At 51.1% G+C, this 23,890-nt stretch overlaps 2 protein-coding genes across 3 annotated transcripts in view; one reads left to right on the plus strand and one right to left on the minus strand.

Moving 5' to 3' along the window:
- The window catches only part of RNF40 (ring finger protein 40), a 13,354-nt gene extending 504 nt beyond the window's left edge, over positions 1-12,850 (plus strand). The window contains exons 2-17 of one of the 2 annotated variants that reach the window (XM_012808881.2): positions 846-1,052; positions 1,588-1,709; positions 1,833-1,979; positions 2,075-2,149; positions 3,248-3,367; positions 3,464-3,643; positions 3,817-3,952; positions 5,327-5,448; positions 5,532-5,959; positions 6,047-6,164; positions 6,279-6,428; positions 6,607-6,819; positions 6,902-7,027; positions 8,833-8,973; positions 9,063-9,164; positions 11,599-12,850. In XM_012808881.2, the coding sequence (XP_012664335.1) occupies positions 857-1,052; positions 1,588-1,709; positions 1,833-1,979; positions 2,075-2,149; positions 3,248-3,367; positions 3,464-3,643; positions 3,817-3,952; positions 5,327-5,448; positions 5,532-5,959; positions 6,047-6,164; positions 6,279-6,428; positions 6,607-6,819; positions 6,902-7,027; positions 8,833-8,973; positions 9,063-9,164; positions 11,599-11,775 (2,553 nt within the window). In that variant the 5' untranslated portion in view covers positions 846-856 and the 3' untranslated portion in view covers positions 11,776-12,850. Of the gene's footprint in view, positions 1-465; positions 1,053-1,587; positions 1,710-1,832; positions 1,980-2,074; positions 2,150-3,247; positions 3,368-3,463; positions 3,644-3,816; positions 3,953-5,326; positions 5,449-5,531; positions 5,960-6,046; positions 6,165-6,278; positions 6,429-6,606; positions 6,820-6,901; positions 7,028-8,832; positions 8,974-9,062; positions 9,165-11,598 lie in introns of those variants that run through there. The other variant, XM_012808880.2, reaches the window with a different exon arrangement.
- Positions 12,851-20,902: 8,052 nt separating this feature from the next.
- ZNF629 (zinc finger protein 629) lies at positions 20,903-23,677 on the minus strand. The gene is made up of 2 exons (XM_012808882.2): positions 23,592-23,677; positions 20,903-23,436 (listed from the first exon to the last, which is right to left on the minus strand). The coding sequence occupies exons 1-2, from the start codon at positions 23,662-23,664 to the stop codon at positions 20,903-20,905; spliced, it is 2,607 nt and encodes an 868-aa protein (XP_012664336.1). The 5' UTR covers positions 23,665-23,677.
- Positions 23,678-23,890: the final 213 nt, after the last annotated feature.

Here is a 23,890-nt window from a genome sequence, read left to right on the forward strand (position 1 = left end):
GAGGCAGAGGCAGGAGACTCGCTTGAACCCAGGAGTTGGAGGTTGCTGTGAGCTGTGATGCCATGGCACTCTTCCCAGGGGGATAGCTTGAGGCTTGGTCTCAAAAAAAAAAAAGGATATGGGCTTTGGAGTATGACTAACTTGGTTCATAATGCAAATTATATTTTACACCAATTTTGTTCAAGAAAACATTACTGTTGAATGTTAACTGTGTATTTGACACCATTCTAGATTCAGAAGAATCAGAGACAAGCGTTAAAAAATGTTGTTCCTGGCTCGGCGCCTGTGGCTCAAGCGGCTAAGGCGCCAGCCACCTCAGTTGACAGGTTTGATCCAGCTTGGGCCCGCCAAACAACAATGACGGCGTTGTGGTGGGTGCCTGTAGTCCCAGCTACTTGGGAGGCCGAGGCAGGAGAATCTCTTGGGCCCAGGAGTTGGAGGTTGCTGTGAGCTGCGATGCCACGACACTGTACCCAGGGCAACAGCTTGAGGCTCTGTTTCAAAAAAAAAAGTTGTTCCTGCTATCAGGGAGGAAATGATTATAAACCATAATAAGTCAAAAGTCTTTGAAAGGGAAGAAATGCGTATGTAGACACATGTGTAGTTCTAATTCAGACTGGGAAGGTAAAGGAGGTTTCCCTGAGAAAGTGATATGGCAGCTCTGTCGCCTTGAGAAAATTACCTCCCTGAACTTCAGTTTTCTCACTTTCAAGATGGGGGCCTGACAATACACCACAGGTTGTGTTGATTAAGCCATGAATGTGGAAGAGTTCAGCCGGAAACTTGGTATAGAGTGCTGGTAACTGCTGCTGTTATCCTCATGAGGATCTGTCCATCCCTCCCAGAGCCTCTGCCAATGCAGCTGCGGCCCCCTCTCAGTGAGCCAGCCTTGGCTTTTGTGGTAGCACTGGGTGCCAGTAGCAGCGAGGAAGTAGAGCTACAGCTGCAAGGTCGTATGGAATTCTCCAAGGCAGCTGTGTCCCGTGTGGTAGAGGTCTCAGACCGCCTTCAACGCCGAGTAGAAGAACTCTGTCAGCGAGTATACAGCCGAGGTTGGTTCTTTGTACCTTTACCCCAGGGTTGTCTGTCTCCGTCTGCATCATTATGGTACCACTTCCCTATCCTGCTAATTGCCTGTACTCACAGACAGCAAGAATTCCCCAAGGAGAAGTTCAGCCATGTTCTTGGGGAGTGGGTTAGGCTATAGAAGGGGGTTAGGTTCCTGGAGTTGAATTCTAGGAAGATGAGTTAGACAAGTTAATGATGCCAGTATGGCCTCCCCCTTCTAGCTAGGAACCAGTCTGGAGCACTTTTTGCAAGTAGCTGATCTACAAGGTATGGTAGCAAGTGCTTAGTCTCTTCAAGTTGATAGGCTTCTCCCAGTTTCAATTTTGCTACTCTACCCTGGTCTTTATGGGCACATGGTTCCCCTCTCTTTCTCTATAGAGTGGGATAAAAACTGGCTTTGCCATGAGAAATTGGCAAAAGAGCTGGTGGGTCACAGTGGGCACGTAACAGATTCTAGAATGAGTTAGACTTTGTGCCATTGTCCTGAGTTTGCCTCCTACGTGAGCCCTGCCTTCTCAGGGGACAATGAGCCCCTCAGTGAGGTGGCTCGAGCACGCACCCGGGAGCTGGGCCGTGAGAACCGGCGGCTGCAGGATTTGGCCACTCAGCTACAGGAAAAGCATCACCGCATCTCATTGGAGGTAGGAGTCAGGGGCTTTGGAGGTGGGATTATAACCAGGGCAAAGTTTGGATTAGATAAGTACCCAAGGATCTCAGGGAACCAAGTCCTCTATTCGAGCATCTCTTCCTTCCATTTCCCCCAGTACTCCGAGCTCCAAGATAAAGTGACATCAGCAGAGACAAAGGTGCTGGAGATGGAGACAACTGTGGAAGACCTGCAGTGGGACATTGAGAAGTTGCGCAAGCGGGAGCAGAAGCTTAATAAACACTTGGCAGAAGCCTTAGAGCAGGTAGGGTTAGGGTTTTGGGGTAGATGGAGCCAGAGTTGGGTACTCAGGGTCCTCACTTCTCCCCTTCATGTTCATCAACTGTTCTCTCTCTGCAGCTTAACTCTGGCTACTATGTCTCTGGGAGCTCCTCAGGCTTCCAGGGGGGCCAGATCACACTCAGCATGCAGAAGGTAAGCAGCATCATTCCCTCCTGTAACCTTTCTTCCTTGCACCCTTGACATTCTTCTCAAGGTGAAGTATAAACATCCACTTCAGAGGCCTTTCCTTGTCACTCCTGCTGTTCTTTTTTGTTTAGTAAATAATTTCTGAACACTGAGTGCTATTAGGTATATTGGAAAAAAACTAAATCGACAAAAACCAAAGGTTCTTTTGAGCTTAGGTTTTAGTTGGAACAGAAAAATAAAATAGTACATTAGTTGGTTATGAGTACCACAAAGAAGTATAGAAGAGAATTAAATGGGAGTACATTAGAGTTGATTGGCATTCTGGTGGTCCCTCTACCAGTTTTTCCTTACTGTACCTTAAGGTCTTCCAAGAATGCTTCCCTGACTCCCTGTTAGTTAAGAATCTTAGTTCCTAGCTTGGCACCTGTAGCTCAAGCGGCTAAGGTGCCAGCCACATAACACCAGAGCTGGTGGGTTTGAATCCAACCTGGGCCCGCCGAACAACAACTACAACCAAAAAATTGCCGGGCATTGTGGTGGGTGCCTGTAGTCCCAGCTATTTGGGAGCCTGAGGGAAGAGAATCGCTTAAGCCCGAGAGTTGAAGGTGACAGCTTGAGACTCTGTCTCAAAAAAAAAAAGGAACCTTAGTTCCTCCTAGCACTCTGGGAGGCTGAGGTGGGTAGATTGCCGGAGCTCATAGGTTCAAGACTTAGCCTGAGCAAGGGCGAGACCCCTGCCTCTAAAAAAATAGCCATGCATTTTGGCAGGTGCCTGTAGTCCCAGCTATTTGGGAGGCTGAGGCAAGAGGATTGCTTGAGCCCAAGAGTCTGAGGTTGCCATGAGCTATGATGCCATGGCATTCTACTAAGGGCGACAAAGTAAGACTCTGTTTCAAAAAAAAGAATCTTAGATTGCCAGAACTGACCATGTAATATTGAATTTTCTCCCACTTGCCTGGGAAGCCTTAGGAAAGCCCTTGGTTTGAGGCTTCAGACTCGATCACTGCCCTACAGAGGAGAGCTTAGGTGGAATATATGGTGGGAATGTGAAGGAAGCATGCCTTGGACTGGGCCCAGCCTACCACGGCACTTCCCACTTGTTAGTTTGAGATGCTGAATGCAGAGTTGGAAGAAAACCAGGAATTGGCCAACAGCCGCATGGCGGAACTGGAGAAGCTGCAGGCCGAACTTCAGGGTGCTGTGCGGACTAATGAGCGCCTCAAGGTGGGCTGTGTTTGGGGCTGAGAAGGCCTTCACCTGCGGCAAGGGGTTAAGCTTAGAATTCTCTTGCTAATCCGTTTTTGGCATCTCTTCTCCTAGGTGGCCTTACGCAGCCTTCCTGAGGAAGTGGTGCGGGAGACAGGAGAGTACCGCATGCTGCAGGCCCAGTTCTCACTGCTCTACAACGAGTCTCTGCAAGTAAAGACCCAGCTGGATGAGGCTCGGGGGCTGCTGCTGGCCACCAAGAACTCCCATCTGAGACACATTGAGCACATGGAGGTATGGCCCCGGAACAGGAGGCAAGAGGCAAACCCTTAGTTTTAAGGTATTCCTGGGCTTCAGAGGCCCTTTGTGCCTACCAGGTGTCCCTTGGGATTAAATTCTTCCTAAGATATTGTATCCTATGGTGGGGATGCAGGGTTTGGGTGGATTCTTAATACCTCAACCCACAGAGTGACGAGCTAGGGCTGCAGAAGAAACTGCGCACAGAGGTTATCCAGCTGGAGGACACGCTGGCGCAGGTACGCAAGGAGTATGAGATGCTGCGCATTGAGTTTGAGCAGAACCTGGCAGCCAACGAGCAGGCGGGTATGTGGTGAGGATAGGGTGGAGGGTGGGTCCTTATCTGGGTGTGCCGGGCCCTGGCGTGGGGATGCTATTGATCCAGATGCAGGAGATAAAGCCTCTTCCACAGAACCTCAGCTCCCTGTGGAAATGAAACTGCATTGCTATAAAAGTCATAGCCAGCTAAAGTAGACAATTAACTAACATAGGCACGATCAGAATGATGTGAGCTATCAGTTTCATCTTTGGTCTTCTGGCCTGGCATTGTCTCCCTCCTTGAGGTATTCATTTTACAAAGATTTACTGGCTACTACCTATGAGCCAGATTCTGTTCTGATCTTTGAGGTTATGCCAGTGATCAAAGAATTCCTACCATGTGGAACAACACTCTAGGAGGGGAATACAAACAATAAGGAAAAAAATAAGAACATGTATGTTAGACTTTTAGATTGTGACAAATATACCAAGAAAAGTAAAGCAATAAAGGAATATTAGGAGGTACCAGAAAAGGGTATTGCAGTTTTGGATGTATGAGATGCTGTGAACTAAAACCAGGGAAATACCTTTTTTTTTTTTTTTTTTTTTTTTTTTGAGATAGTCTCACTGTGTCTCCCTCTGTACAGTGCTGTGGTGTCACAACTCATAGCAACCTCAAACTCTTGGACTTAAGTGATTCTCTTGCCTCAGCCTCCCAAGTAGCTGGGACTACAAGCGCCTGCCACAATGCCCAGCTTTTTTTGTTGCAGTTGTCATTGTTGTTTAGCTGGCCCAGGCTTGGTTGATAATCACTGTGCTACGGGGGCCGAGCCTAGGGAAATATAATTAACAAAGTGACATTTGAGAATCTAAAAGAGCACTTGGGAGGCCAAGGCAGGTGGATTGCCTGAGCTCATGGGTTCAAGGCCAGCCTGAGCAAGAGCCGAGACCCTGTCTCTAAAAAAATAGCTGGGTGCTATGGCAGGTGCCTGTAGTCCCAACTACATGGGAGGCTGAGGCAAGAGAATCTCTTGAATCGAAGAGTTTGAGGTTGCTATCAGCAAAGATGCTATGGCACTCTACAAAGAGTGACCAGGTAGACTCTGTACAAAAAAAAAAAATCTAAAAGAAGTTGATTGATTTTCAGATTTTTATGAATGTTATAGTTACCTCTTCCTTTAAAGGAAATTTGGATGTATTGACAAAAAAAGTTTCATTAGAAAAATAATACAAATAGACAGTGTCAAATTACTTTTGAGTGAGTTTATTTTGAGTCTGCATTAATTTTGATGAGGTCACACTCAGTATAATGCCTCAGTTTTCCCTTCCTGCATAATGGGAATAACAGCTCCTGCTTAGGGGTTGGAGCTTCAACCCAGGGACTAACTAGTTCTTGCATCCTTACTATCTGACACTTCCTAGGGCCCATTAACCGTGAGATGCGCCACTTAATTAGTAGTCTCCAAAATCACAACCATCAGCTGAAGGGGGATGCTCAGCGATATAAGCGGAAGCTTCGAGAAGTGCAGGCTGAGATCGGAAAGGTGAGAAGGCTGCCTGGGAAAAGCCTTGTCTATATTCCTGTGAGCGTGGTCTCACCTCATCGCTGTTCCTTTCTGCTTTGCAGCTCCGAGCCCAGGCTAGTGGCTCTACCCACTCCATCCCCAGCCTGGGACACTCAGAGGACTCTGGCCTCAGTGCCTCAGCCCCAGGGAAAGAGGAGGGTGGGCCAGGCCCTGCTGGTACCCCTGACAACAGAAAGGAGATAGCTTTAATGCCTTCTGCCACCAGTACTCCTTCCTCAGTGAAGAAGGAGGACCTGATCCCCTCTGAAGAGGATACCCAGGCATTAACCCCTGGTGCCCAGGGCCCTTCCTCCCGGGGCCGAGAACCTGAAGTCAGGCCCAAGCGGGAGCTTCGGGAACGAGAAGGACCTGGTCTGGGACCCCCACCTGTAGCCTCAACTCTCTCAAGGACTGACCGGGAGAAGGCCAAGGTGGAAGAGGCCAAGAGGAAAGAGTCAGAACTCCTCAAGGGTCTCCGAGCAGAGCTCAAGTGAGAACCTATTCCTGTCTTCTTCCTACTCTTGCCAGATAACCTCCCGCCTCACTTACCAAGGCTTCCTCCTATACTCTTTCCCAGGAAGGCCCAGGAAAGCCAGAAGGAGATGAAGCTGCTGCTGGATATGTATAAGTCTGCACCCAAGGAGCAGCGGGATAAGGTGCAGCTCATGGCAGCAGAACGCAAAGCAAAGGCTGAGGTGAGCGCACATGGGGCTTGTGGGGCATGCAGAGAAGCTGCCCTGGGGGATTCTGACCAGAACAGAGTCCTAGGTCAGCAGGGAGCAGTGAAAGAGAGCTTCTTGTGGCTTTAGGTTGATGATCTACGGAGCCGCATCCGGGAATTGGAGGAGAGGGATCGAAGGGAGAGCAAGAAGATTGCAGATGAAGATGCCCTGAGGCGCATTCGTCAGGCAGAGGAACAGATAGAACACCTACAGCGCAAGTTGGGTGCCACCAAGCAGGTTCGACCCTGTTTTGATCTCTTTGCTTCTGAGTACACTGTTGGGTGCCTCTGGCAGATGTGACTTTTAAATGGCCTCATTCACTCTGGTTCTTTGAAATGCTATGTTTTTCTGTGGTTCTCTACAGCCATCATGTTCATCTTCCACATTTCATCTTGTTTCTGCCCACTTGCTGCAGGAGGAGGAAGCTTTGTTGTCAGAGATGGATGTGACAGGTCAAGCTTTTGAAGACATGCAGGAGCAAAATGGGCGGTTGCTACAGCAATTGCGGGAAAAGGACGATGCCAACTTTAAGCTAATGTCAGAGCGGATCAAGGCCAACCAGATTCACAAGCTACTTCGGGAGGAGAAGGATGAGCTAGGCGAGCAGGTTCTTGGCCTCAAGTCCCAGGTAAGGCTGTTCATGGCATGCAAGGTGAAGCTGGAGAGGCAGGGTCTCCCTAGCATGAGGCTAAGTTCTCCCCCACGCTCAGGTGGATGCCCAGCTGCTGACTGTGCAGAAGCTGGAGGAAAAGGAGCGGGCCTTGCAGGGCAGCCTCGGGGGTGTGGAGAAGGAGCTGACACTGCGCAGCCAAGCCCTGGAGCTGAACAAGAGGAAGGTGAGTGTCGGTGTCTGTAGCTCAGTGGGTAGGGCACAGGCCACATACACCTAGGCTGGTGGGTTCAAATCTGACCCAGGTCAGCTAAACAACAATGACAACAAATGATAGCTGGGCGTTGTAGCAGGCGCCTGTAGTCCAAGCTATCTGGGAGGCTGAAGCAAGAGAACTGCTTAAGCCCAAGAGTTTGAGGTTGCTGTGAGCTGTGATGCCATGGCACTCTACCCAGGGCAATAGCTTGAGATTCTTCTGTCTCAAAAAAAATAAATAAAAACAAGGGGAAGGTGAGGCCAGACCTGAGGGCAGTGTGCCTGAGGCTACTGTGAATGGCCTGGGGCTCTGCCCAACTCTGCTTCTGCTTATAAAACAGTTTGTATATGTTGAACATTTATTGTGTGCCAAACCCTGTGCTTGTTCACATTTTAGTCTCGTAATAATCCTACCAAGATGGTTTTTGTGTTTATAAATAAGAATGCTGAGGCTTAGGGAGGTCACTTGATTTGCTTACGAAAGAGTGGTGGGATTTGGGTCCAAGTCTTTGGCTCCAGTACCCCCATCCTTGTTGACTGTAAAATGGGGATGATGGTCCCTGTCAGTTTATTAAATATCAGTATAATCTAGCTTATGACAAAGGCTTAAGATTAACATTGATTTTCATCTTTTTTCCCACAAAGGGCTATTTTCTTCTCCAGTTAATTCATTCATTTAAGTAGTATTTTGTATTTTTTACTTATTTATTTATTTATTTTTTTGAGACAGAGCCTCAAGCTGTGCCCCTGGGTAGAGTGCCGGTGGCCTCACAGCTCACAGCAACCTCCAACTCCTGGGCTCAAGCGAGTCTCCTGTCTCTGCCTCCCAAGTAGCTGGGACAATGCCCGGCTACTTTTTGGTTGCAGCCATCATTGTTGTTTTGGCAGGCCCGGGCTGGATTCAGACCCGCCGCCTTAGGTGTATGTGGCTGGCGCCTTAGCGACTTGAGCCACAGGCGCCAAGCCTAAGTAGTATTTTTTATGCCCCTGATGTGTACTAGGCCTTGTGCTGATCTCTGTGGAGACAAGAGGATCCCTTCCTTCCAGTCATGGCTGGAAGAGGCAGAGTCTTGAGAGGCAGAACAAGCCAGTAATGCCGCAAATAAAATAGTGTGAAAACAGATTTCAGTGAGTCTTATGAAGGAAACTAAGGTTCTGTGGAAGAAAAACGGGATGGTCAGGTGTAGTGGTGTACTCTGTAATCCTAGCACTCTGGGAGGCCAAGGCAAGAAGATCCTTGAGCTTAGGACTTTGAGACCACCCTCAGCAAGAATGAGACCACATCTCTACTGAAAATAGAAAAATAAGCCAGGCATTGTGGTGGGCGCCTGTAGTCCCAGCTGTTTGGGAGGCTGAAGCAGGATCGCTTGAACCCAGGAGTTTGAGATTGCTATGAGCTAGTCGGATGCCATAGCACTCTACCCAGGGTGACAGAGTGAGACTGTCTCAAAAAAAAAAAAAAAAAAAAAGGGACTCCTTGGTAGGTGACTTTTTTTGCTGAGACCTGGGGTAATTGGTTGTGTAATTAAGGAAATTGAGAGGAACAGAGAGAAGAACCCAAGGAAACCTCAAAAACCAGAGAGAGTGTTTTGCAGGTGAGGAACTTGAGGGGAATGTTGAAAGGAATAAGTGATAAAAGGCAGGAGGTGAAACTAGCTTAGTGTAGATAGTGCTAGAACCTTTGACACAGCATCACTGGACTAAGTAAGGTTCCATGTGCCTGAGTCCCCAGACTGAGACCAATAAGGCCCCTCCTTCCTGTCCCACCCACCTCAGGCTGTTGAAGCGGCCCAACTGGCTGAAGACCTGAAGGTGCAGCTGGAGCATGTGCAGACTCGGCTTCGAGAGATTCAGCCCTGCCTTGCAGAGAGCCGAGCTGCTCGTGAGAAAGAGAGCTTCAATCTCAAGAGGGCTCAGGTGTGTGCAGGGGCTGGGTGAATTGGGGTTACCCACATGGCCTTGGGGGCAACCCTTGCACTTACTTAGCCTAGCCTCTCCTGCCCCAGGAGGACATCTCACGGCTTCGACGCAAGCTAGAGAAACAAAGGAAGGTGGAAGTTTATGCAGATGCTGATGAAATCCTCCAGGAAGAGATCAAGGAGTACAAGGTAGGGCCCAGGGGCTGAGTCGTGCCCCATAAACCTAAGAATATTAATTGGGGTATTGGTGAGAGCTGTAGTGGGTAGTCAGGGGACCCTAGAAATAAGGTAGGACAGCAAAAAGTGGTCAGAATGCTAGTTGTAGAGTCACGCCTGATTATTTATTCTACACACATCATGTGGCTGGCACAGTGCCTGCATAGATGTGAGGTGGGAGGGCAGAGTTAGACTTGGTTTCTGACCTTTTCAAACTGACTATCACTTGGGGGCAGCAGCCAAATAATTCTCTCATTCCCTATGAATAATGTGATGGGAAAGGCCAGAGAGACTTTGGGAACACAGGGAAGGCTTTGAAACCAGCCTCTGGAGGGGTGGGGTGCCCAGCAGGCTTCCTGGAAAGAATATCCCTCAAGGCAAACTGAAGATGGAGACAGGCTTAACCATGAGGAATGGGATGAGTGGGTCCAGGCTAAGGGAAAGGAGGATGTGGAGGCCTGAATTGGGGGGGGTGTGCTGGAAGGACAGTGAGCTGGACATTGTAGGTATAGGGAGTGTGGAGAGGATGGGCAGTGTCATATCTTGAAGGGGGTAGGAAGCCAGGTTGAGAAGCTCAGCTGATCCCATGAGCAGTCTGGAGATGCTGAAGGTTTTTAAATAGAATATTGTGGTCAGATTTGCTGTTGGATTGGGGCTGAGGTAAAAGGTAGGGGCAGGGAAATTTTTAAGCTGTTGCAGTCATTGAGGCAAAACTGGTATTTTGCTGGTTTAAGGTATTAGAGACAAGTGGATGGGTTTAGGAGATATTTTGTCTTTTTTTTGAGATAGTCTTACTTTGTTGTCCTTGGTATAGTGATGGGGTGTCACAGTTCACATTCAGCCCCAAATTCTTGGGCTCAGGCAATCCTTTTGCCTCTGCCTCCACCAGAGTAGCTAAGACTACAGGCACCAGCCACCATACCTGGCTAGTTGTTTTTTCTGTTTTCCATAGAAACTGGGTCTCGCTCTTGGTCGGTCTGGTCTTGAACTCCTGAGCTCAAGCTCAATTCACTCGTCTCAGCCTTCCAGAGTAGCTAGGATTACAGGTGTGAGCCACTGTGCACGGCCTTTTCAGGAGATATTTTGGAGACAGAATTGCTTGGACTCAGGATGGATCAAATGCAGGGAAGGAGGGATCAGGGACTAGGACTTGGGATCCTGGTTTGAGAAACTAGGTGAGCTAGGAAGAGTGCCAGTGGTGGATAGTGTTGAATGATACTGAGACAGAGCCTATTTGGGAAGGCACTTGAGGCAGAAGACTTGGGAGTGTCAATAAAGGCAGAGGTGAAAGCCACAGGGATGGCCTGTGTCATAAGAAGGAACAGGTCCTTCTTCCTTCAGAACCTCAGAATTTAAGTGACAAGCAGGGGAAGAGGAGCCTGTGGGTTGGGGGGAAGGAGAGTGTTATTGAAGAAGTTGATGAGGAAGAGTATAAGTGAACAGAGTCATGAGAGGTGCCCCTTGGACTTGGCAGTATTGGTGAGAATAGTCCTTATGCAGGGGTGAGGGTGGAGGTCAGATTACTTGTATTCTTCACCCACTGGAGTGAGGAGGGGATGTGGGTGAGTAGTCAGACAACCCTTTGAAGAAATTGGGTCCTGGGTGGCACCTGTGGCTCAAAGGAGTAGGGTGCTGGCCCTGCCCCAGCCAAAAACTGCAATAAATAAATAAATAAATAAATAAATTGGGCCCTGAAGGGCAGAGGTAGCTGGTGATATCCCTGGGATAAAGAAGAGGCAACATAGGAGTCTGTTCATGCTGTTGGGAAGGGTTTGAGAGAGAGACAAGAGGAGTGTTGGGAGTTGCTGAGGGACAGGCTGGGCTGGGATTTCAGGCAGGCCAGAGAGGAATGTTGGAATGCTGAGCTGAGACAATTTCTGTCTGTGGTTGGAGGTGAGACCCTCCTGGTGATAGATACGAGGTCTCAGCCTAAGATAGGACCACAGTAGGTTCTCTGGGTAGGACCAGGAGTGGGTCCAGTTGAGGGTAAAGATAGCAGATTTCTGGAGTGGTGCTGCTCATCCCCGGCTTTGACTTAGTAGGTACAGATGAAGAGAAGGTAGACAGGACTGGGGTTTGGCCAGAGAAGACCAGTGGGACTAGAGATGAAGCCTCAGGGCAGAAGAGTCCAGGCTGGGCTGGTGGGTCCTTGTCCTTGAGAGGAGGGAGACACAGAATGGTTGGCACTGCCCAGGATAGAATCTGGACTCTTGCTTTCTAGTTTGAAACCTTGGTCCCTGAGCTTCAGTTTCCTCATTCATAGAGTTGCTTGTCCCAATTTCCCATGGTTATGGTGAGGATTAGATGCTGTCTGTTGTGTGGGCTTAGGTGCACCACCTCTTGCTGTCAGCTTGGAGTATAGGCACGATCAGAATTGTTCCCAAATTGATGTCTTTGCCTGACCCAGGCGCGGTTGACCTGCCCCTGCTGTAACACACGCAAGAAGGATGCAGTCCTAACCAAGTGTTTCCACGTTTTCTGCTTCGAGTGTGTGCGGGGCCGATATGAGGCCCGCCAGAGGAAGTGCCCCAAATGCAACGCAGCCTTTGGTGCCCACGACTTCCATCGTATCTACATCAGCTGAACCTGAAACTCAAGGGACTTTGGAATATCCATGGATCCTGGGGGCTGTGCCCCCAGCCCCTTCCCACCCCAGTTCCAGTGGCCCCATCCTCCATTCTAGACCCCAGGGGCCCAGTCCCTTCCCACCTAGTTGGTTTGGGGGTCCTGGTGCATGCGAGTGGGAGCAGGACTAGCCAAGTTCAGTTCATCTTTTCCTGAAGGTCTGAGCTGCAGCCCAGGAGGTACTGCCCTACAGGAGAGGTCTGTTGTGAGAGGCCTGAGGGGCCCAGAGCACTCAACTGAGCTTCCCAGAAGCTGACCCTATCCTTTCTGTTTACACAGAGCCATCCTAGCTCTAAGGGGGAAATTCCAGGCTGTGACCTCCTATCTTAGAGGCAAACTACCTGTCTTAGACACTCACAAGTGAGGACAGGGGTGAGCCATGACCTCAAGGCTTTGCTTGAGACTGGGCCCTGGGGAGATCTTAACCCATCACCCTGCTGACATCGGTAGGACTTATGTCCTATGGAGTTCCCTGGACACTTTGGTCTGGCTTTTGTGCCAAGGGCTGAAGGAGGGCACCACCTGCTTTCCTCTGGGAAGCTCTTAAGGTTACAGTCACAGCCCTCATCTTGGGAGTGCTGAACCAAGATCATCAGTCTCTATTCTAATCAGGCCCCTCCCTAATCTCTTCTCTCCGAACCCCACCTGCCTTCACCTCTTGCATCCCAAGGCTCTACTGGGTCTCTGGCCCCAACCCTGCTTTCATCCTGGTAGCCTTAACTACTATGGAGGTGAAACTTACCCAGGAGGGGAAGGGACAGATAGGCCTCAGCTGCTGGGCCAACTTCAATCATTCCAGGTAGAAGAGCTTCACCTATCACCCTGTGACTGAGCCTGTGCCCCTGATGCTTCCTGTGCTGCCTGTCCACAAGCCCTGGTGAGCTGTGAAGGCAGCACCCAGAGAGGCCTGGGAGGTGGAGCTGCTGACAGGTTCAGGGGCCTGTTAGGACCCACAGCCTCTGCTCTACAGAAGTCTTGTATAGGCTGTTAATTGTTATGAATAAATGGCCTATGGGCTTCATGCCCTAATCATAGTCCCAGGTTTTCAGGTGCTAGGCCTGTCGGGCACTTCCCTGGCTTGTTGTGAGCCTGTGACTGGGGCCTGTGGCAAGATTAGACCCCAGTGCTGCCCACCCCAAAGGCTGTTACACTTTGGCATAACGGTCGTCACGGATACCAAACTGGGCCTGTAGGGGGAGCGCGTCTGCAGATAGTGTCTTGGCCAATTCGAGCGGACCTAGCCTGCTCCCTCTGGGAGACTGCTGAGCCCTTTCTTTGATCTGGGGGTAGCCACGCCTTTGGCAGTCATTGGCCCTGGGATGCTGGGAAGTCTCGAACTGTATCCTGGGAAATGTAGTCCTTAGCACCTGGTGAGAAAGGTCTTGGGGGTTGGGGAAGAACTGATTTCCGGGTTGTGCTAGGCAAAGATGGGCCTGAATCCAAACTGGCGGGCTGTTCCTCAACGGCTTCACCCGCCCCTGCCCTTTGGACGCACAGACAGCAACACCTTAGCGGGGAGACTTCTTTCATTGCAACCTGCTTTATCTGAGGGATTGGATCTTCGAGAACCGTATGCCGCGTGCTGGGCGGCGGCTTGGTTTAGTGCCCTGTGGGCACCCCGGAAGTAACCGTCACCGAGGCTGTACTGGGGCTGACATCAGAGCCGGTGCCGACCAAGGTTGGTGCCAGAGCAGGTGTCCCGACTGTGTCCATAGCAGGGGCTGCGGGCTTGTCAGCAGTCATGCTTTTATGGGACCCTGCAGCTTTGTCAACAGTCGCACCTTCTCGAGGACTAGCAGCTTTGTCTGCTCTTGGGCTCCACCTGGCGCCCGGGGTTTCGGTGTGGCCGCAGCAGCTGGACCTGATTGGATTGGAGACAGAGAGGCGGGCTGCGGTGAGCTCAGGCACAAGGCTGCTGGTGATGGGTACACTCACTGAAGCACGGGTCTCAGCGGGAGATGACATCCGGCCGCCAACGAAGTGTCTGCAGCTGGGGGTCAGTGGTGGCAAGGGTGGGGAAAACGCAAGATATTGCATCATAGAGACGCAGCCTCTTGCACCCGTGGAACAGACGGGTATCAGAGGAGCTCTACGCCCTAGCTGCAGGTGGAGGTCAGCGAATCTTGTGTGAGCACGATCCTTTTTCCCAAGAGTCACCTTGGCACAGGCTCCCTAAGTAAATGCAACTAACTGTACATCGTCTCCCTATTTCTTTTTCTTTTTTTTTTAAAAGATGCTCTCACTATTTTGCCCTCAGTAGAGTGCCATGGTGTCATATCTAACAGTAACCTCAAACTCCTGGGCTCAAGTAATCCTCATGTCTCAGCTTCCTGAGTAGCTGGGACTACAGGCGCTGGCCACTATACTTGGCTATTTTTTTTTTTTTTTCAGTTTTTGGCCGGGGCTGGGTTTGAACCCACCACCTTCGACATATGGGGCCAGTGCCCTGCCTGGCTATTTTTAGAGACTGGGTCTCCCTCTTGCTCAGACTGGTCTCAAACTCCTGAGCTCAAGCAATTGGCCCCTCTACGCCTCCCAGAGTGCAAGGATTACAGGCATGAGCCATGGTGCCTGATATCGCTGTATATTTTATCTAAAGGGTAGTCTCCACGCCAGAGAGTCTATGGCTTCCATATGGTTCCACCTAACTAATGGCAAAGTTAGGTGTCAAACCACTTTCTCAGGCTCAATCCCAAGAGAAAAGTTTAAAGTTCCCAAGGTCTCAGTGGAGGAGCAAGCACTTTTGATGTGGCAGGAACAAAGTAGACTGGGGTTGGTTTCCCATGAGCCTGTGAGTGCTAGGAGGATCTCCCTTAATGGCTGGCTAAGCCCTTATGCCAAAAGAGTTGACAATTTACTAGCCCCTGTAGTCCCAGTGGCAATGGCACTGTGGGCCAGCACCCAGGAATGGGCCAACTCCTGGGTCAGCCTTGACCTTGGACAGCCTCTTTGGGGTGAACAGGTTTTGGTATCATTGGTGGATATGCCTGTTTTACCCAGAACTAGGGCCACTGCTTGTTATTGGGCAATGGAACACTAAACATTGACTGAAACATGAATCATTTCAAAACTTTACTTAGGTCATTGGTACCACTCTTTCCTGGTTTTCCTCATGCTGTCTTGTCTTTTCTTTCTTGTAAGACAGTCTCACTTTGTCACCCTCTGTAGAGTGCTGTGACATCACAGCTAACAGTAACCTCCAACTCTTAGGCTTAAGCAATCCTCTTGCCTCAGCCTCCCAAGTACCTGGGACTATAGGCACCTGCCGTAATGCCTGGTTAATTTTTGGTTGCAGTTGCAGTTTTTGGTGGCATGTCCACCAGTAATACCAAAACCTGTTCGCCCCAAAGAGGCTGTCCAAGGTCAAGCCTCTTGTTTGCCAGGCCTGGGCTGGATTCAAACCTGCCAGCTCTGGTGTATGTGGTTGGTGCCCTTAGCTGCTGAGCAACAGGTACCAAGCCCTCATGCTGTCTTTTGCTGGTCCTCTTCCTCCACCTCTGAACTAGACCTTCTTTCTACTTTGCCACTCTCCCTGGGAGTGTTTATTCATAGCCGTGGGGCTACAGCTAAGCTGCTAAGACCCAACTTCTCCAGTGTAGTTTTCCTCTATAGTCCTCTATGGTCCAAGCTCTTTCCTGAGCTCTAGACCTGGAAAATCCATCCCACTTGTGGCTCCTATACACTCTTCCCTGTTCCTGCAACCCTCAACCCTCACGTCACTTCCTCTAGCAACCTTCCTAGCTTCTGCTGTGGCAGGCACTGTCTTTGAGTCCATCACCTTTCTGTTGAGTTTCTGGACCAATCACTATGCTCCAGAGCTTGCTTTGTCCTGTAGTCCCCTCGCTTTACTGAGGACTCCTTCAGCACTGGGACTAGTTCTGATGTACCTCAGTGTCCCCAGGGGTGGGAACATAGGGAATGTGGAGTAGCCTTCATTATTCACCTCTCTATGAAAGGCAAGTCCCTCCTCCTTGTCCTCCTTTCCCAGTGAGGAAAGGGAAGGAGACAGTGAGCCTGCCCTGGGGTCTAGGTCAGAGAGGCACAGGCAAAGTAGGGAGACACTTTCCTGGTTAGGGCAGGGTTCTCTCAGCAGACATGGGCAAAAGGAGAGGCAGTGTAAATGCTGACTTCAGGCAGCTGCTCAGGGTCCATGGCCAAGTCAGGTCCAGAAGATAAGAGCATTGAAGCAAGCCTGGCACTCAGGATTTCTTTTTTTGGCTGGGGCCAGGTTTGAACCCGCCACCTCAGTATATGGGGGGGCCAGTGCCCTATCCTTTGAGCCACAGATGCCACCCAATAATGATTTTTCGTGGTTTTGTTTTTGCAGTTTTTAGCTGGGGCTGGCTTTGAACCCACCATTTCTGGTATATGGGGCCTGCACCCTACTCTTTTGAGCCACAGGCATCACCTGATTTAAGATTTCTTGAAGTGGCTCGGCGCCTATAGCTCAACCGGCTAAGGCACCAGCCACGTACACCTAAGCTGGCGAGTTCGAATCCCCAGCCCGGACCCGCCAAACAACAATGACGGCTGCAACCAAAAAATAGCCGGGCGTTGTGGCGGGCGCCTGTGGTCCCAGCTACTTGGGAGGCAGAGGCAAGAGACTCGCTTGAGCCCAGGAGTTGGAGGTTGCTGTGAGCTGTAATGCCACGGCACTCTACCCAGGGGGACAGCTTGAGGCTCTGTCTCAAAAAAAAAAAAAGATTTCTTGAAGTGACTGGGTGCAGTGGCTCACCTATAATCTCAGCACTCTGGGAAGCTGAGGAGGGTGGATTGCTTGGGCTCAGGAGTTCAAGACCAACCTGAGCAAGAGTTAGACCCTGTCTCTACTAAAAATAGAAAAATTAGGGCTGTGCCTGTGGCTCGAAGGAGCAGGGCACTGGCCCCATATGCCAGGTAGTGGGTTCAAACTCAGTCCTGGCCAAAAACTGCAAAAAAAAAAAAAAAAAGAAAAGAAAAATTAGCTGAATGTTGTCAGGCTCCTGTAGTCCCAGCTACTCAGGAGTTGAGGTTGCTGTGAGCTAGGCTGATGCCATGGCACTCTAGCCAGGACAATAAAGTGAGACTCTAAGAGAAAGAAAAAAAAGATTCTTTGGAGCAGCCCCAACTGGCACAAACACTGTGTTGCCCAAGCGAGGCCAGGCCCAGCAATGGGGAAAAAAGGCTTGACTGGGTGCAGAGCCTGCCTGAGCTCCTGGCCACTCTGCTTTCCCTCGCTGACTTCTTGTGGCTCTTTGGTGAGTGGCTGCCCTTCTCAGAGCATCAGCCTATCCACAGGATGTGGGCCTATGTGCTGACATCCTGAGAGTAAGATGACAAGGCAGGTCTCCACCTCCATGTCTTCAAGGTCTTGGAGGCCCTGGTCCAGAGGAGCTGAGCCAGGCCTAGGACCCAAGTGAACCAGGAGAGGTGGCTGGGGCTTCTTAAACTAGATCCTAGAACTTTCCTCTCTGGTATTCAGGGGAGGATGCTGGTGTTGTAGCCATAGAGGCCTCCCAGGGACTACACAGCTGTGCCTGAGCTGACCAGAGCTAGAGTCACCAGGCAGCCACTTAGCAGACAGTATGTCATGCTGGTATGGAAGCCATACCCTGATGAGTTACTTGGTTCTGCCATCATCTCATCGAATCCCCCACCACCACCTGCCACCAAAGGTATGGATTTTAAAACTTCATAAATTCCACCAGCACGCACTGGACAGAGATTGTAGGGCCCCTGGAGCCCTAAAGGGTGAGCCTGGAGCTGGGTTGGGCTTTTGCAGTCACTCAAGGGCCCTAACTCTGGGAACAAGCTCCTTCAGCTTGCTGTGGGCTGAAAGAGAAGACAGAAAACACCTGGGAAATCTCATTCCCTTTATTCTCTTCAACTAATCAACATGACCACCGGTGACACAAGACTGTTATTGACACACAACACTCAAAAGTGGGGCCTCTCCACGGGGACCAGTCAGGTGAGTAGGGGGTTCCCTAAGTGGGGCAAAAGAATGTGGGAGCTGCTCCCCTCAAGGTGGTGCCATGGAACCCCACCTCTTGGTTGTGGCGGTTTTGAGTTTTCCCACCATTTAGGATTCATGCCGTTTTTTCCAGTTCCCATCTGACCTCCACATCCACAGCAGTTTCAAGTTTCACCCTCAACTCAGATCAGTTTCTACTCTCTTCTGTTTTCACCAATGACTCCCTGACCTGTGGGTCAGGCTTGGGCTCCTCCACCAGGGGTGCATCTGAGGGGTCTGGGCCTGGGGTTGAAGAAGGTTTGGCTACACTGTGCCTTCCTTACTGCATTCTGGTGCACAGATGACCTAACCTCTGGGTTTGAGCCAGTCAGAGGGACTCTGGATGCTGCCATATCCCTGCTGAGCTCCTTCCAAAGATGTAGCTCACTCTAGGAGGGAAGCACCTGGTTAAAGGAGTTTGGGGGGTGGGGCAAGAGAACAGGCCACACTCCAGAAGTCTCTGACTCTGCCCCTTCCCTACTGTGAAATGCCAGACCCCACAAGTCATGTCCACATCATCCATTCAGTACCAGAGCCAAGGCGTCCCTACAACATGCGAGCATCCTACTATATGTGCTACACCCTAGTCCTCAACAGGCCTACAGCTGGCCTTCATCTACACTGACCACCTCCCCTAAGACTGGCCTCTGAGCCCCAAAAGCTGCTCCCAGGACTCATGGAGGCAGATTCCTCAAGCCTGTTTCTGAGGGAATCTGCTCCTAGCTTTACAAGGGGTTTGTCTCTACAACTTAAGTGTCTGTCTGCTACCATCTTAGAGGGGGTGGGAATCTGCTTAGGATTAGAGGGTTTATCCCCTCAGTCTCACAGGGACACCCCCATAAAAGTGGATTTATGTCAGTAAGAAATCTGCAGGCAGGCTCCTCCCCTCAAAGTAGTGCTCTCCTACCTGGCACTTGGGTGGGGTGGGGCTTGATACAGATGTTATCAAGGTCTCCCCACAATCATGTGAGGCCTGCCTTTTCCCTATCCTTAGCAGGCCTGTGTTTCTTTTCCCATAAATGTTCTAGATTTCAGTCCTTTTAAATTTGAGTGTCATCCTTTTAGGGATGGATAGATGAAGGGTGAAGGATTTTCATCTTTTGAACTTTTAGGTAATGAGATTAGAGGTCTCTTCCATAGCTCTGTAGGAATCCAGGTCACCACTCTCCAGGGAATCAACTCCTGAAGGGCCACCTCACCTGGTGTCTCTTACTCCAGAACAGTGCTTTACTGGTGCCAGTGTGGAGTCAGTGAGCACTTCTTTCCAGCACTGAGCAAAGTCCTTTCCTTTTGTAAGGGGCTCCACAGTTAGCAAGTGAGAGTCTTGTTACAGATGTTTCTCTCAAGAGTTTTCCACCATCTGACAGGTTAATAATCTCGCCATTGCCACACACCTCCAGTCAGGTGAACAGATTTGGCTGGGTTTATGGGAGTGTTTGACTGTGTGGTGCATGAGGAGAGGAGATGGGCCTAGCAGGGGAGTGTTTCTCATAGTTCTGTATCCCTCTGAAGGTTTCTGGCTGAGGAGGAGCAGCAAAGTGGGTGGAATCCACCTCTTTCCAAGGATATTGGGCCATGTCAATACAAACTTAGAGGGCTCCAGGTACAGGCGTGAGGAAGATGGTCCGTAGACTCTCCAGGGACCTATGGTTCAGTCTGTGGGGTGTGCAAACAACCTCCACCACCCAGGGACCACTTATCCTGCAGGCAGCCTTGCTACCAGCTCAGATGAAAGGCTGAGGTTTAAAATCAAGGTGCTTGCTGGCTGATCAACTCTTTCTGTTGACTTGCTGTCTCTTGTTGCCACAGAGAACCCACATGTGGCTCATGCTGACTTGGAGAAGAGAAACTTAAGGAGGATAACCGCACACAGGCCTTGAGTCTCTGAAGGGTTTTATTCTTTGGAGGTCAACTAGCAGCGGTTCTCCCTCTCCACTGAGGACAGAATTCAAGGAAATGGGCTGCCACTTCAGCAAGACTGGTGGCAGTTAAGATTTCAGGAAAAAACTCCTGACAGTGAGACCTGAGAATGTGACAGGAAGTACCCCCCAGCCCTGGAGGCCTTGCAGGGGCTGGGGCAATGGCAGTCCTGCCTGGTTTGGGGGCCTGAGCTGGGATCTGCTTGCACTTGCAGTTTAGCAAGTTCCTGGGTCCATCTAACAGTTCCCCACCTTGGGTTGGTTCTCTCAAAGCCCTCTAACAAATCCCCCCCCTTCCCCTAATTTTTATGTTGGTTTCTCAGTATTCTTACACTTAAGTTTTATGCACCCAAAACTTTAGCCTTTAGAAAAGCTTGACAATTTTTTCTTCCCTATTTTCAGGCTCTTTTTGGTAAGGGGCTCCACAGGCCTCTTCCCCTAACACAAAATTCATCTAAGATTGGCTTTATATGCCAACGAACCCCAGTGCAATGAACTGGACTTTCTCTTACTCGTCTCTAGGTTTTATCTGCTATGTGAGTTTGAGAGCTTCTCATCACTTCTTTTCCTTCTCCTTGTTTTCTTCCTTTTCCAGTTCCACCCAGTTCCCATGCTACTCCCCAGCTGGGCATTTTCCTCAGTGTAACTGTCCAAGGCTGCTGGGAGAGATGCTCCCTCCCATGCTCCCATAGGAGAGAACACTGTGGAACAAGTGTGTGGGAGGTGTTTTCTACACCTTGAGGTTCACTCCTCCCAAGTCATACAGAAAATATATTGCTGTATTTTCTGCACTTCCCTGACCCTATAGGATTTTGGTAAGGATTTTGATATAGGGTTGTCTAGAGACATATTGGGGACCTTTTCCTATAATAGGGCTTTTATCCACTATGGTTTACAGGGTTTTTCTGCTACAGACTTAAAGGGCTTTGTAAAAAAATTTTCCTACATATTTATAGGGTTTCTAACCCAACAGTTTTTCTCTACTGCCTTATAAGTGGCTCCCACCAACAATTTATAGGGTTTCTCATCACTGACGTAAAAGCACTATTTTTGCCCAGGGTTATTTTTCTTCCATTCTCTACAATCTGATAGGGTTGTCCTCCTTTCCCCACATAGTATTTTTGGGGATCCAGTGTTCCTTTTGGGAGAGAGAGGCCCTAGCCTCCAGCCCAACTTCACAGGGAGACACCTGGGTGGCAGCTCCTGTGGAGGAGGAGGGCTGCGACTTCTGCGAAGCCATCTCCACATTCTGGGCACACATAGGGCTTTTCTTCCAAGAGGGTTTTGGGGCTTTCCCCTTGCCTGTGGCTGCTGCTCCCTGTAGGGATGGGATCCTCTCCCTCACTTTCTTGGCTTGTGGACAAGGTGGCTGGCTCTGGAAGGGGGTCCTCAGGTCTGGGGGACTTTTCTTGAGTGTGGGTTTCTTGGTGCCGCATCAGGGCCATGCGATCCAGAAAGGAGGCCCCACAATCGGAGCAGCTGTAGGGTTTGGCCCCCAGGGGGCTCCTGAGGTGCTCCAGGAGGACGGAAGAGCTTTTCCCCAGCTCTGAACTCTTCTGGGAGCTCTTCTTGCCTGCATGGACTTTCTGGTGCAGCAGCAGCTCAGAGCTGAGACCAAAGCTTTTTTTGCATTCAGGGCATTTAAAGGGCTTACCACTTAGGAAGGGACTGGGCCCCGCTCTTTCCCCTAGGCCAATCCTATAATCGGGAAAGAGAAAGGGCTTTTCATTGCCATGGGTGAGCTGATGTTGGAGGAGCACAGAACGATCCAGGAAGCTTTCTCCACAGTGGGAACAAATATAGGACTTGGAGGAGAGCAGCCCCAGCCTTTGGCTGAAGCTCTCTTGACCCTCGGGCATTTTAGAGGGCTGTCCTGGGGGATCACCTCTGCCCTCCGCAGCGCCTGGGTAGGAGTTCCCGCCAAAAGGGAGCCTTGGGGGTCGGAACTGAGAAGGTTTAGGGGCTGGGTGTGCCATGTGACCGTCTGCATTTTTATAGGGGTTTTCTCCAATATGGATCCTCTGATGCTGCATGAAGATGCCTTCGTCATTGAAGCCCTTTCCACAGACGAGACACTTGTGTGGTTTGGCTCCAGGTGGTTGAGTCAGGGTGGAATCTCCAATCCCCAGCACGGTGTCGCCCTGAGCTCTTCGAGCTGGGGTCTTCCCCCTCTCATGGATCACCCGGTGCTGCTCCAGCTCATGTGCCTCCAGGAAGGCCTTTCCACAGTCTGAGCACACAAAGAGGTTCTCATCCATATGGGTGCGGACGTGAGTGATGAGGTTCGAGCTCTGGCTGAAGCTCTTGCCACACTCGGGGCACTTGTAGGGCTTCTCACCCGTGTGTGTGCGGCGGTGCTGGATGAGATGGGAGCTGCGGATGAAGCTCTTGCCGCAGTCAGAGCACTTATAGGGCTTCTCGCCCGTGTGGATGCGCTGGTGGCGGATGAGAGTGGAGCTCATGATGAAGCTCTTGCCGCAGTCGGCACAGATGTAGGGCCTTTCCCCACGGTGGATGCGCTGGTGGTTGATGAGGTTGGAACTGACGCTGAAGCTCTTGCCACACTCAGGGCACTTGTAGGGCCGCTCGCCGGTGTGTGTGCGCTGGTGTCGCAGCAGCGTGGCACTCAGGGTGAAGGTCTTCCCACACACAGGGCACTTGAAGGGGTCCTCACGGAGATGAGTCCGCTGGTGCTTGATGAGGGTGGAGCTGTGGCCAAAGCTCTTGCCGCACTCGAGGCACTCGTAGGGCTTTTCGCCTGTGTGCGTGCGCTGGTGCTGCGTCAGCTCCGAGCTCTGGATGAAGCTCTTGCCGCACTCGGTGCAGCGGTACGGCTTCTCGCCCGCGTGGATCTTCTGGTGCTTGAGGAGGTTGTGGTTCTGGCCGAAGCGCTTGCCACACTCGGGGCACTTGTAGGGCTTCTCGCCTGTGTGGGTGGCTTGGTGCTGAATGAGGTCTGAGCTGCGATAGAAAGCCCGCCGGCACTCGCCGCACTTGTAGGGTTTCTCGCCCGTGTGGGACCGCTGGTGCTTGATGAGGTTGGTGCTCTGCGTGAAGGCCTTCTCACATTCGGTGCACTTGTAGGGCTTCTCGCCCGTGTGTGTGCGCTGGTGTTGCACCAGGTTGGAGCTCCAGCTGAAGCACTTGCCGCAGTCGGGGCACTTGTAGGGCTTCTCACCTGTGTGTGTGCGCTGGTGCTGCACCAGGTGCGAGCTCTGCGTGAAGCTCTTGCCACACTCGGAGCAGGTGTTGGGCCGCTCTCCTGTGTGGATGCGCTGGTGCCGCAGCAGCTTGGACCACTGGCTGAAGCTCTTGCCGCACTCGTTGCAGATGTAGGGCTTCTCCGCCCCAGAAGGGCGGCCCTGCACCAGCTCCCGCAGGCTGGGCTCACTGGCGGCAACCACAGGAGGACTGTTCCATGTGGTGAGGGTCCCCCACTGCCAACTGGCCTCACAAGCCTTGGTCCAGTCAGATGGGGTAGGGACTACCTCAGGGGCTGGGGACTCCAGAGAGGTCTGGTGGTCCAAGGGGCTGGAGTGACCCAATGGGGTTGAGGGGTCCTGGGGAACTGAGGGATCCTGGGAAGGTCTCTCCAGGGGCATCTCTGGAGGGTCCTTGAATTCTGGACTCTGAGCTGGATCTCCCAAGATGATCTCCTCCCCAGAACTTTCCTGCTGAGGGCTTTCTTCTTCATTCCCACTCTCAGCACCTACAGAGAGAAAGGGAATCTCCAGCCCCCATCTCCTTTCAGAACATGGGGTCTGGTCTTTCCACACCCCCTACCCATTTCCCCCAGAGTCTGGACTCCTCCCTGAACCAGCGCCACTGTCTTGGCAGGACCACAGTCCCTCTCGTGCCCCTCACCTCTGTGAGCATCGCTGGGGCTCTGTTCAGGACCCTGTGGATCTGGGCCCCACAGCACAGTCTCAGGCTCCATCCCAGAGCTCAGGACTGCAGAGGGTTCTGGGGACCCTGAGGGGAAAGAGAGAGATGAGCACACAATGGGAGCTGATTTTATACTTTTCTACCCTGAACCTAAACTCCCCAGACCTCTTAGCAGTTTCAGTGTCCTCTCACCCCATTTTCTGGGCACTGGTTCTCACTGTGGCCCCCTTCCCCTGCAGGTCTGATTCCTGCTCCAGAACTCAAGAGCACAACTAAGC

The sequence above is a fragment of the Otolemur garnettii genome, unplaced genomic scaffold (assembly GCF_000181295.1).
Source record: "Otolemur garnettii isolate 467f Iridium unplaced genomic scaffold, OtoGar3 scaffold00096, whole genome shotgun sequence".
Lineage (NCBI taxonomy): Eukaryota > Metazoa > Chordata > Mammalia > Primates > Galagidae > Otolemur > Otolemur garnettii.

What these genes read in the sequence shown, in the direction of transcription:
- ZNF629 (XM_012808882.2), bottom strand. Translation starts at nt 23,664, where the DNA reads ATGGAGCCTGAGACTGTGCTGTGGGGCCCAGATCCACAGGGTCCTGAA. An exon ending in CCCCAGCGATGCTCACAGAG is followed by an intron (nt 23,437 to 23,591) that starts GTGAGGGGCACG and finishes TTCTCTCTGTAG; the next exon opens with GTGCTGAGAGTGGGAATGAA.